This window comes from Haemorhous mexicanus, chromosome Z (genome assembly GCF_027477595.1).
Source record: "Haemorhous mexicanus isolate bHaeMex1 chromosome Z, bHaeMex1.pri, whole genome shotgun sequence".
Taxonomy (NCBI): domain Eukaryota; kingdom Metazoa; phylum Chordata; class Aves; order Passeriformes; family Fringillidae; genus Haemorhous; species Haemorhous mexicanus.
Window position 1 is genome coordinate 62904130 of NC_082381.1, and position 13780 is coordinate 62917909.

The 13780-nt window shown below is 38.5% G+C and overlaps 1 protein-coding gene across 4 annotated transcripts in view; it reads right to left on the minus strand.

The window, feature by feature from the left end:
• Nucleotides 1-2333: 2333 nt before the first annotated feature.
• Nucleotides 2334-13780, minus strand: part of DOCK8 (dedicator of cytokinesis 8) — an 88931-nt gene continuing 77484 nt past the window's right edge. For all 4 annotated transcript variants that reach the window (XM_059873350.1, XM_059873353.1, XM_059873351.1 and 1 more), the window contains 9 exons: nt 12282-12425; nt 11307-11438; nt 9506-9640; nt 8907-8996; nt 8239-8475; nt 7428-7571; nt 6306-6412; nt 5285-5452; nt 2334-4695 (listed from right to left, as the gene is read on the minus strand). In XM_059873350.1, coding sequence (XP_059729333.1) covers nt 4632-4695; nt 5285-5452; nt 6306-6412; nt 7428-7571; nt 8239-8475; nt 8907-8996; nt 9506-9640; nt 11307-11438; nt 12282-12425 — 1221 coding nt within the window. In that variant the 3' untranslated portion in view covers nt 2334-4631. The remainder of the gene's footprint in view (nt 4696-5284; nt 5453-6305; nt 6413-7427; nt 7572-8238; nt 8476-8906; nt 8997-9505; nt 9641-11306; nt 11439-12281; nt 12426-13780) is intronic.

Below are 13780 nucleotides of genomic sequence, written 5' to 3' on the forward strand. Positions count from 1 at the left end.
CATACTTCCTTTCTTCACTATGTATTAAGTCCCAAAACTCTTGCTTGCTTGAGGTTCTTTACGATGGCTTTCTGGCACTTTCAAATTCTAGACGTACCAGTAGTGCTAAGCTTGCTTTTGTTTGTTTGTTTATTTCCACTGAGCTCTTCTTGGGGAAAAGAAATTTGCACAGATGTTCATATTTGGGAAAGTTGGAAATGAGTGATAGGAAGTCTTCCCTTCCAGTTGTTTTACACATGTTTATCAAATGCACAAGAGTCCTCTTGCCATCCAGCTGAAACACCTTGTCTCTTTGGTTATTTCATTTACTTTTGTAATTTGCATCCTACCAGTAGCTGCATGTTTAGAAATATTCCATGAATAGAGGCTGATAGTGAAAAACCTTATTTCTGTAACAAGACATAGTTCTAAAAGAAGGTGGCAAAAAGGTGTGTAATGATTTAGGAATCTTCTAAAATAATGAAGAGAAACTTTAAAAAAAAACCTTAAATTCAACTTTGTATTTCTTTTTTCTGAAGAGAAAATTTTGTTTTGAAGGGTGCAAAGCATCAAATTGCTTAGGACAGGAAGAACAAAATGTAACAACTTTCAAGGCTTTCTAAATTATTCTTATAAAAGTTATTACTGAGCATCTTCATGGGTACAGTTTGCTTGGTTTGGTCAGCTAAACACTTTGACGTTTTCAGGATCTTCTACTGACCAATATTGATTGATAACATAATTTGCTTCAAGGTTAGTTTTTTACTTCTTGAACAGTTGGAAAACAGTCTGGTTTTGAATGAAAATGGGTAATTTCAACTAATTCCTCTATAAGAACATAAAGAGTGACAGAACATAGTCACTTTGTGAAATGCTCAATGAATGCCAGAATTTACTGTAGGTTTTCAAAACACAAACTGAATTCTACTGTGAGAGTGCATTGTCTTTATTTGTGTAATCAAAAGGGATGTTTTCTAATGGCAACACCTTATGAGCACTCCTTGTATGTGTTCTTCTCTATCAGAAGACATCAGCAGTGTAGTGCAGTAAACCCCAGTAAAACACCATTATCGTGTGCTTCATTTTCATAACAAGCATTTCTTTGAGAGATTGAAACACCTAAAAGAATCCTAGCTGGCTCCGTGTCAGGCTCTCTGCTAAGCTTTAACAGCCCTTTCTGAAATGCTTGAGACAATGATACTTCCAACAGACAAAAAGAGAAACAAAAAAGAGTTGAAATGTTTGCTTTCACTTTCCCAAGCCTTCACAATTGGTGGGAAACATAATGAGAAGGCATTCAGCTTCCCAGAAGAGGTCAAATAACCCACACCTGCCAGTTTTAAACGACGACACTGCTTTTCTCTGTATCCAGCACAAATGTGGCTACTCCTACTCGTGGTCTTGCCAGTTCAGTCCATCACCTCCTGATGTTGTGGTTTCCTTCATATAGCATGAAAGGTGTGCTCCCTGTATAGATACTGTTCTGCAAACCAGGAAATCCAGTGTTAGAGCTGCCCATGTAGGGTTCATTGTGTTGACCAAAAGCAGCTACCTTGACTGTTCAAATGTTTTCAAAATGCACTGACATTTATACTTCTGGGCATTATTACTGGCCCTCTCATACCCAGCACGGACTCCTTACATCTGCCAGATATGCCAACACCTGGTATGGATCGGGTGTGCTCTCCTGCTGCAGTGGGGCTGTGCACAGACCTGAGGCTGCTGGTCACCACCTTGCCACCCGTGTGCTGCTGCAGGACAGGGCATGGCTGATGTGTCAACAGAGAGACGCTGGTGCTGAGCTAGAGGTTCTTGTGCCAAATTCAGCACCGTGCTCCTTAAATCTGGTGCTTGCTAGTGGTAATTGCAAGGGATGAGTGAGCTCCAGTAAACTCCCAGCTAGATGTCTAGGATGGTGTAGTGCTTATCTGATGGTACCCCTTTCACATCTGCAGCAGTTTAGCCTTGGATATACCTAGTTTGGACACAAAAAACTCTCTCTAGTCTTGAATCATCAAGGTGCTGAATTCAGGAATCAGGCATGTTTCTGCTCTACAGCTACAGACCAGGGGAAGAAAGGAGGGTACTACTGTCACTGAGCTTCCCACTGACATTTTTCACACTGAATGAAAAACAGAAGTGGGGAAGCAAATTGTTGCTTGCAATGCCTGCTAGAGACACAATTTATCCTAAAGACAGACCAACTCATCCTCTGCCCAATTAAATGTATTTCTTGCTAAATGATGCTTCTACAAGAAAATGTTGTTCCTACTGAAATTTTCTTTCCAGCTGCTGAGGTATCTTACACCTCAATAGATAAGAGGTAAGACATTATACAAAGGCACTTCTAAATATGCTGTGTAACAGTCACTTTATTGCAAAATGTATATTGTAAGATAGAAAACTTGTTGAAAACTTGTTTCACATAGTTCAGCTCTTGAAAGTAATGTACAAGCCATGTTCCATTTGCAGAAGGGACAATATGAAATGCAAACTGAGGGCAAGACTGGCCATCTGATTGCAAGGTGCTCAACTTGTAAAATGGGAGTGAAGAGTCTGTCAGTATTCATATTATCCTGAGTATTATTTCAGTTCAAGGAACCCCTTCATTACTTTTATCTAGTATACTTGTAAGGGGTTTTATTTACCTGAGGTTTCTGTTAATTAGGCTGTAAAGGATAAGTATCTTGTAAACAGTGATGTTGAATTGTGGGTTTGATAGATGACAATATTCTGACCTTTCTCCACAACAGAAAGTTAAAAACAATAGAGAAAGGGCAGAGATCGCATAGCTTCAAAACTTTGGGAAATCAGTAATTTTTCAATCTAGAACTGTTTCAAAGCAACTTGAATATAGAGAAGCCACTCTGACATAGAGGCATCTTTTGCTTTGAGCTTTTTATACCATTTGCTTATGTACTTTGGATATGCTCACTTCAAAATCAGGGAGTTCTTATTCCTGATTATTTAATTTAACAATACTATGAATGAGGACAGAAATTATTTTCTTACACTCCAAGTGCTGTGTAACTACAGGGTTTATTCCACCTATTTCCACATCTTATCTTGTTTGATCATCTGTGCTAATCTTCTACAAAGCACATTCAAAATATGATACAAATGTCAATTAAGTGCTTTTCATATTGTCAAATGGCAAGGCTGCAGGTGACCATAAAAAGTCAAAAAATGTTTCCACTAAAAGCAACAGCCTCAATCTCCCTTACACTTTTGGATTAAAGAGGCCTTACCTTTGGAAGCATATGGCATCAGCTCTGAGAAAATTCACTGTAATTTTCTAAAATGAAGCATAAAGGAAAAACGTTGACCATTTCCTTGAATTTTAACATTAAATTCTGTGCTTGGGCAAATGGAATTGGTTACTTTAATCAGCATTAAAGTATCATTTCCAAAGCATTGAAAAGGTGCTGGAGAGTAATATTTAGGACGCTTTCACAGATCTTTGTTTCAAAATATGAACATTATGTGGCGAGCATAGTCACAATAAAAATAAAAGTAGTAGCTCTTCTACTGCCTCACTAAAGGAGTTCCAAAAGTCCTAATGAGTTCCAAAAGTTCTAAATGAGTTTTGAAGTCCTAATTTCTCCTCTTTGTATCCTCATCTGCAAAATTGTAATAACATTTCCATATTTCAGAGAAGTAGTATAAAGATTACTTAGTAAGATATTTGCTTAGGACTCAAAAAATATCAAGCACTAGGTATTATAAATTATGTGCTGATTTCTCTTAAGCTGCAGTAAAGCCCGAGTCAAGTGATTTGCAGGAAATCCCCATTGTGAGCTTCTGTAGTTAAATTTGGATAAGGTTATCTACATAAAAGCTTTATGTAATAAAAATCACTCATAGCTTAGCATCTTCTTTTTAAACTATTACTTGTTAGCTCTGCTAAATATGTTACAGATTACTAACTGCATGTCAAGTCACTATACTGCATGTATAGAAAAATACTTAGAAAAAAATTTAGACGATCTATAAGAACTATCTATTACTACTCCTTGATTTTCATGCTTTGATTGAAAAAACTTGTGCAGAACTCCCTGCAGTTAAGGGCCATGACAAAGAATCTGTTCAGAAACGGAGTGAAGAAATTATCCTTCCCTAGAGTGCCAGCTCAGCAAACACTGAGCAGGTAACCATGTCTCTCCTCATTAAGACAAAATTAAAGTATGTGATTAACTTGCAGAATGTGCCTCATTGCCAAAAGCACATGGATAAATACTGTCTTGGAAAAGAACTATAAACATATATCATTTGTTGTTATTCCTTAGACATGTCATTTGGATTCACCTCAATCAAACCATACAAAAGTTCTGTGTCTGTTACCAGTCATGACTGGTAACCTAGCCACTGACCACTCTAAGGTCCGCCTCTCTGCACTAGGCCATTATTGTACAATATATACAAAAGTATCTAAAAAGCATCCCCTTCCTTTCCAAGCCCTTGTGATACATGCTTGGTTAGGATTTATCCCCTATTTTTCATTCAGTGATCTTGTGTAAATGCTTTTCTGCATGCTGTCCATAAAGCGCACATGCTGTCTTGTGAGAGATTTCTGATTTCATAGATGTGGAACAAATACTCCATCACTTCTGTCTTGCAGCATGAAGCTCTTCCTTGGCCAAAGCAGCTAGTTCTTAGGTGCTTTGGGAAGAAGTCTGGGCATCGTATTTTCTAAAACTGTGGTTACGAAAAGATTCCCTGCAATGAAACAGATTCATAAATGGACTTGGCAAATGAAAAACAATCACAGAAATACCTGTCTTGTGAAAAGGAGAAACATGCTGAAACATGCTCTGTGTTGGCAGGTCAGAGTTGTCATTTCTTCTTCTCCCACCCCAAACTGGACACAGTGGCTTTGTGAAGAAGCATATAGAACATTAGACTCTTTTGTGTCAGTCATGTGATTAAAAAACCGCTATGCTTTCTGTAGTGAAAGGATGACTTCATGCTGCCTAACACCACATGGTGCCATACTTGTTCCATCTCCTTTCTGGCTTCAAAGGTTGAAAAATCACAAGATACTTCCCATAAATTTGTTAGGGTGAGAGGGAAGTCTTATCTAACAATTGAAATTACATAAATCCTCTACCCCCGCAATGCAGAGCCTGAGAAACACAGCTAACACTACAATGATCTTCAGTGGAAGTCAGCAGATTTCTTTAATCAGTAATAGAGTTGGCAGTGTATATTCCAGCTTGGTTTTAGCTGCCAGTGAAACTCCCTTTCTTCCTTGCCAAAAATGGCATATTTTTGTATAGCCACAACAGATAACCTGCCCTAACTATACCTTATGCTATGGACTTTCACTACAGGTTTGTACAGCTCTGGGATCTTCCTCTCAATCATGGGTCTAAGGCTCTCCTTCAGTTTTATGTAGTTTCTTTTGAGCTCCTGATGATATTCTCGCTGATCAGCAGTAATAAGGTGCTTGTTTTTCTCCACTGCTTCACCACACCTAGACAAAAGGAAAGAAAAAAAAATACATCATATATATAATCTATTTCTGTTAAACTCTGTCATTTTGTGTTAGGTAATTTAAATGGACAAGAAACCAGTTCCTTCAGTCTAGGCATTCCTCTGGTCAAGACTGAAGTGATAATGAACTAATAAGAAAGTTATGTTTTTTCCAAGTAAATAAATTGAGATGATATTTTTAAGAAATTAGTAAAGCATGAGAGAACTAATAAAAAGCAAATTTAATGACTGCAGAATACTGACCTAGCTGCCTATTTACTGTATAAAGAGATGAATTGGCAATAGCAATTTTTAGAAGCTGTATCTTCTTCATAAGACTTATTTTTATTTAACTCAAACTTATCCTTCAGCAAGGAGGATAGTCTGGACTAAGGAGAAGAGTATCTTCGTATGTGAATATTCTTGTTGAGATTTATAAATGTATCTAAAGCAAAGGACATGTGTCTGCCACTATCACTGTGTCTGCTTGACAGATGTGGTTTTCTTATGAACAGCTTTCTAAGTAAGAATGTCATTTTATTAAAAATCAAATCAAGGCAATAGTCTGAAATGTTTGATTTCTATAAGATGTTGAAAGATAAAACACATGGAAGATCTTAATTTATACATTATCAGTTTAGAGTGTTAACATTTCTTCCCTTTGAGAGTGCAATGCCTACCTAAGCATTCATGTGAAGCAGAAATAACAAGTGTGGTCCAAGTGTTCAAAGTGTGAGATGCCAGGATTCATGATGCAAACTTGCATAAGTAATTACTCAGTCATATTATTGTTGCAGTATTGCTAATATTGAATGTATTGATGCAATTCAGCATTTCAACTTTGTTTTACTGACCTCATTATAAACTCTTTGAAGCACAACCTCAGCTTGTTGTGATGTCGATAAAGTTTGGGGTCTGCTGGAATTTCTGCCAGGAACACTTGCGCTACCTCTAGTGGTCCCTTATAGAAATAACACAGGAAAATGTCAAACCCACCTGCTTAGACTGAAAACAGAACACACATTTGTTTAAAGCTGTTTGCTATTTCATGAGTGCAATTATGAAAGAAAATCAAACTATGAACAGCTACCATAACAGGATGGATTTTAGCTCCCTTTTCCCCATAATATTTCCTTTGGCAAGCAGAATTTTTGCCCATCATATTTTATCCTCTCCTGTTATTATTCCTCCTCCAGTCCCACAACAAAGGGAACAAATTCTGCTCAGCAGAGAGGAGATGAGACAGCTCTAATGACAAACCTGGTTATATTAGAGAAACACAGCTCCTGTGTGTGATTTACAAGACCTTCAGGCAATAAGCCCAGTGCTGAAAAAGATCACTCTTTTCAAAGCTTATAACAATACATTCTTTCATAATAGATGCATTGGTTGGAAATGGAGAGTATTTAGGCTTTCAGAAAAAAACTCCAAACTCTGTGAAACTTTTCACAACACCAAGTTTTTGCTCAGCCGTGGCTTTAGCATTCAATTTTTTTTTTTTTTTTAATTGCCTGGGCTTTTTTTAGTGTGTATATTTGTGTTATTGTATCTCAGCTTTACTTTGGGGCACTCAGGTCTTGACTTCATATATTGACTTAATTTACATGAAACTGAGTTTGTGGTGGTTCCACAGGAAAATTGTTAATATTATTCCCATTCCCCAAGGATAAATCTGGAATGAACAAACTGGCTGAGATGGCTAGCATGTTAGAAATGAAAAATCCTTGGATGTATTCACAAGACTTCTATGAGTTTCTGCACATACAGCCAGAACAGTGCTTCCCATGAACACTTTCACCAAAAGTGTAGCTAATGAACAGTATACAGTGACTAAATATCAAGGGATGAAATTTAAATACACACAGTGACTAAATGTGTCTGACTAGGTGTACTTCTTCCAGTACAAGAAGTAGGAGTGAAAAAAAGAATGCACAGTGAGAAAAGTACACTTTGTCTGGCTTATTTGGATCCCTTACCTGATTTACAGTGGCTCCAACTGAGCCCTGCAAAACCATCTGGAGCATTTTGGCATCTGGTGGTTCTTGGTTTGTGGCCGCAGTTAGTTCCTGTGTTTTTTTACGCATATCTTCAATAGCAACTTCAATTGGTGTTAAAATAAACTAAGGGAAAGGGAAGAAAAAGTGGTTCATTACCTGAATCATGCTTGCAGCTGACCTGTTCTAAACAGGACAGTATCACTATAATTCTCCTGTTTCAAAAGCAGTAGTTGTGAAACCTAGGAACACTGTCCAGTCTAACTTGGTAGATGGTCATCTTGGTAGACAGTGCAGCTGATCCAAAGCTCTTAGACGTCTTATCATTTGCAGAAATAGGGTGTGAATCACACCTCCTGTTTGCATAAATTCATTCTTATTCTAAGTTACTTCATGCCTAAAATGGTGTTGTACTTTCTACAGTATAAAGCTTCCCTGTCTCTAAACCAGCTCTAAGCCCAATCTAGTTCTCTCACTGTACTCCTATCCTACTTCTGCTTTATCAACTAGAAGTATAGCTATAATCAGAGCTCCACATATCCTCCTACACAGCGATAGAGCTAGGAGGTCAAAAGAAGAATTTACATTGGCTATCATCTCTTCTCCACAGTATATCTCTATCTAGCCTTGTCTGTCCCTTCTGTGATAGTCCTATTTACAAGAACAGTGTCAGAGAAATTCAACATTCTTTTTTTCCTGCCAAGCATAAATTTAGAAATCTTCCCACCCTTCAGTGGGAAGAGAGACTCCTTCAGTCCTTGAGGAATTAGATCTGTCTTCAAAACCTAATTACCTCTTCTCTTTGGATGACATTGATTCTAGTTTTGATGTAGGGGAAAGCATGCATTGTGGTTAGGATGGTGTTCCTCTTGTACTGCTCACTAAGTTCTCCTCTGGGACGCCCATCCATAGTGAAGGGCGTAGTGTACATGAACCGGCAGATGTTGAAGTTCTTCTCAAAGTAGGTAACTCTGTCCTTCATCTCATACTCATCAAAATAGGGCTCCACAAAAGTAATTTGTATGTATGCCTAAGAAAAGAGGGAAGAACCATTACAGTACTTTAGAACCCAAGGAATGTAAAAGCAATGGCGCATGTGAAGAATCCCATAGTATACATTTCCTAAGAATGGTCTGGAAAAGCAAAGAGCTGAAAATCCTTCAGGGGTCATTTTCTTAGACAGAGCTAACAAAACTTGCATCTAGGAAGGCACAGCTTAACCCCAGGGATCAGAACCAGGGTAGGGACCAGAGATCACAACTTTTAATTTCTATACTCCGTGACAAGCTACCACGCTAAGCCTGTCACAGACGCCTTAATACCCCTGGGCACAGAGATACCAAGTTGGATAGTTTCTTTTAGTACCTTAATGTTTGAGCATAAAAGTTGCAAAGGGGACCTTCTCTCCCCATTTCTCTTGTGTGACAAAGCACTCAACCCTCTCGGTAGTACATTCCCTACCTTATTGGGATCCAGCTTTCTTTTGTCTACTGGAGCAGAGTCCTTAATCACTTCCACAGCATCCTCCCCGAAACACTGGCCATAAAATCCCTAGAAAGGAAACAGAATTATCCCAAATGTTTAGTCCTTAATGAAATGCTAGTGCAATTCTAAGAGAAAGGAGTGACAGCCATGATGATTTCTGGGCTTTGTACAGTCAGTATACTACTCCACAAACCACATCTGGCCAGGGTAAGGCACCTTCTGACAAAGATCACTGTGAGTTTCTCAGGCAATCACAGAACTTGAGGTTAAACAATCAGAAGGGAACATAGTAATCCTATAAAAAAAGCTGAAAAGATACCAAAACATGCTCAAAATCACTCAATGTTTTACAGGCATGCTTGTAAGGGACATAGCCTCAAAAGAATGGATCACTTACATAATTATGCTTTAAAAAGGGATACTGTGGAAAGGATATGCACTAAGGAAATAATCTAAGGTACAAATCAGTTTGTTACTGATTTTTTATATAGCAATCATATTATTAGGACTGTGTGGTTTAATTGAAAAGTATAATATACCATTTGAGACCCTGTTAACATAATGTTTTTCCTTACCTCTAATCTGTGAGAAATCTCAGGGAGTTTTGTAATTGCAGGCTCCTTATAAACAAATTCCTGTTCATCCAAGTCTCCAAATTTTGATCCATAGAAACCAACACGGAAGTAAGTTCCAAACATTCGTTTCTGACCCTAATTGATAAAAAGAAGAGGAAATTTACAACTGCTTTATGTGGACATTGTAGTATTTGGAAGCCTTTTTTTTTTTCTCCTAGCTGATGTATAAGAGAATCCACTAGTCCTACATTTTCACCATTTCAAAGCCACTTCTATATATCATCAGTGCTCATGGATTAGAAGCACAGGAGAGAAAGCAAATAACTAAGGGAACATTTGACTGCAATCTAATTTAAAATTTAAGCTGATCATGAAGGAGGTTGAGCAGAACAAAATACCTTATTAATTTTTCATTCCTTTGAATATATGTAATAAAACTAAAATTTTGCAAATTTGCAATGGAAATTTATATGAATTTGAAACTGACTAGGCTCAGCAATAAGGTTCTTCTGAAGAAAGAGAAGGGACAGTATTAGTGCTGAGAATTTAGATGGGTTTTCATATTTATGAAATATGTTTTATAAATATAAACACTCTTCTGTTTTATAACTGAAAACACTAGTGAATTGACAATAAAATTATTTTTGTTAAACACATGTGGCCAGGTGGACACAGACATGTTCAGCTAAAACCATTTTATATTCATTTCTGCTTTTTCTGGTATGGAGAGCCTTTTTACACAGTAGGCTATGTGGGTAAACCCAAGCAGATGGAAGTTTTATTTGAAAAAAGAAAATGGAATTATTTCAAATTCTGGGGGGTTGATCATGGCAGGATGCTAGGTACCCACCAAAGCAACTGTATTATCCCTCCCTGCAACTGGACAGGAGAGAGATAATGAATGGTTCATGAGTTGACATAAGGATAGGGAGTGATCACAAATTCATTACCATCATGGGCAAAACACAGTTGACTTGGGAAAATTAATTGAATTTATTACCAATCAAACTCAGAACAGGATAACAAGAAGTAAAACAAAATTTAAAAACACCTTTCCCCCTTTCTCCTTAGTCTCTACATCTTCTCTGCCAGTGGCACAGGAAGATGGGAAATGGGGGGAAGATGGGGAATGTCAGAAACATACTGTTTCTCCCACTGCTCAGGTAGAGGAGTCCTTCTCCTGCTCCACCCTGTGGTTCCTCCCTGCTCTAGTGTGAGCTTCATGTGGGGTCACAGCCTTCTTTCAGTCATCCACCTCTCTGGCATGGGGTTGTACATGGGCTGCAGATGGGTCTCTGCTCCCCGTTGATCTCCATGGGCTGCAGGGCCACAGCTGTCTCACCCTGGTCTGTACCATGGGCTGCAGGGAAGTCTCTCTCTGGCACCTGTAGCACGTCCTGCCCCTCCTTCTCCACTGACCTTAGTGTCTGCAGAGCTGTTGCTTTCACATATTTTCCACTCGTCTCTCCTCTGAGCACAATTACATCTGGCCAGTAACTTTTTTCCTTTTTAAAATGTATTATCCCCTTTTAAAATATATTATCCCATATATATTATTCCACTGTCACTGATGGGCTCAGCCTTGGCCAGCCTTAGCTAGCAGCTGGCATTGGCTCTGTTGGACATGGGTAAAGTTCTAGCAGTTTCTCACTGACATCACTCCTTAAACCCTCCCCCTCCACTATCAACACCTGGCCACACAAACCCAATACACACATGAACAGTTTTATTAACAGCAGTCTCAAACAAATAGTGCAACCCAGCAATGTGTCTTGCTAGCAATGCCTCGCCTCAAAAGTACCTTATTAATAACGCTGTCAAAGGCCTTCTGTAGCTTGCTGTGTGTCAAGGTAAGCTTCCTGAAGTCTCGATGTGCTTCCAGTATGGGGATGACAATTTTGTACACTTCATTCACAGTTTCATACAGACCTCCCTTTGAATTAAAAAAAAAAAAAAAAAAAAAAAAAAAAAAAAAAAAAAAAAGAAGGAAGAAATGAAGTGAGTCTTCATGCACTCTGAAAAGAAACTATATCTCCATCAATGGCTTAGCTGTAAAGGGGATTTATGGTATTCATCTGTTAATTTGCTATGTTGCTTGTTTTGGTGTTCTGAAAACTAGTAATAGTAAATGAGCCGTTCTGAACAGCAAACAATGAACTGGATGTAATTTGAATCTCTGATCTTTTTGATTCTTGAGCCCAAATTCACCTGAATTTCTGCCTCAGGCAGAAATGCAGGCTAGCAGCAGGAAATGGATTTGTTTATCGTGTATGTTTCAGGGCAACCAGTGCTATGTTTGGACAAAGGGACCCAAGTGATATCTTTAGAGATGCTAAATCACAAGTCCTTACATAGTAAGTGTAGATTATGAGGCTCTTGTATGCTTTGTGAAAGTATAGGAATAACTCTGACATGCCTCCTAAAAGATATACTTTATGCAAAATCTTTTTCTTAAATATGCTATCCCATGATAATACCAACTGAAAATCTTGGTTCCTGCCTGAGACAATCACTTTCTGTTGATGTTGCCTGAGGTCTGCACAGTAAATGTGGGTATGTGGCTGAGCAAGGCTGAAAAAGCCTAGGTTAATCAATCTGACTGGGGCAGTACTTGGACAGCCAAAAATGTGCCCCCTTGTTATTTGGACCGTGGCAGGTCTGTGATGCTTGCTTTAGGAGTACTACATTGTTTCCTTATGTGCAGGAAAGGAAGCTGTGGATCAGGCTTAGGTAGCCCACTATTCATTCCCTCCTAGTGATTCTGGTCCTCACTCACCGTGCTGAAGAGCTCTGCAGCTTGTTCCAGCAGTCCTACCAGTCCACTTTCTGAGAAATACCTCCCAGAACATATGCCATCTTCATCTGGAGACAAAACATCATCTGAAACAGCAGATTCCTCCAGCACATTGGATGAAATGTTCTAAAATACATCAGAGCACACAAATAAAAAAACATAAATCAATAGTACATCACAAAGATTGAGGAAGAAATTGTTTCAACATATTTAAATGATGGGAATGGGTTTTTTCAGGTGCAACCAGGGGTACATTGTTACATTCTTTTTTAGAAGTGAAAGTAACATCATAAATCTCCACAGATGGCAGATCAGGAGTTTTGCTGTAAGAATAATGATTTTTTTTCCTAGCCTCAGGTTTAAAGTGCAGACTCCTGTAGGCGTCAAACTAGCTCTTCTCTGGTGGCTGGATTTCCATGGAGCTTGCAGTGAGCTCAATCCCCAATATTTCTAGAATCACAAGCAATATGCCCTTCCTAGTGCTGCCACTTAGGAGTGGGAAATTCCAAACAGCACTCCAGACCTTCTGCCATCTGCTTGAATAAATTGAACTTTCAGGTGATTATTCACCTTTTCCAAGCAGAGGAGAAGTAGGACACAGATGATATCACTCTAAAAACCACAATAATTGATTGCTTCTTCTTGGTTCATCCTCTGCCATACTACACTTCAAACCTGCGGGATTTACTCAGTTTCTTGTTAATGTTATGGATCTCATTGTGCATTTAAGTAAAACTAGATGAAGTCACTCTCTTGAGATTCTAGACCATGAAATAACATGTCTTTGAAATAACACAACTTTGAAAATTTTATAATATATAGAAATATGTACAAAGTAACAGCAAAATATGTGTACATATAATATGAGACTGGCATATGTAACTTTCAGCAGCAGGCTAAGATTCGATTTTCTATTAATTAAAAGGAGTTAAATTAGTGTCATAGTGTCTCACTTCAGCAGAAACTGGCAATGACAATCTGTCTGAGTGCAGGATGGATGCCAGCTGGCTAGCTAGCTGAGTTCTTAAAGGCATCTTTATAAAATAGCAGAGACACTGAGGGCTGTTACTATTGATCAGATTTCAGATAAAGAATTGGTACCACACACCACTAGCAGCACTGAGCTTTCCCCCCTGGGTTTTATGGATGTATTCATTTCTCCATGGGTGAAATTTACTCCAGCCATGCTGCCATCACACTGCCTAGTCTGCACATCATGTCAGCGCCACTGGAAGGGTGAGCACAGCCTCAGAACACCATTCACAGGAGTTCAGAATGCACCTGAATTTTGGCCAGAGGAAGAACCACAGCACATTTAGCACACCTATACCACTTTTTACCAACCAGTCTCATTGAAGAGAGTGACTTCAACCAGACTTAGGTTCACTGGGACATAGTTGCAGAAACTCACAAGCCATGCAGATTAATTTCAGGTTTTCCTTTTCTGTAACACTAGCCATTAAGGACTGTTTTCATGTGAC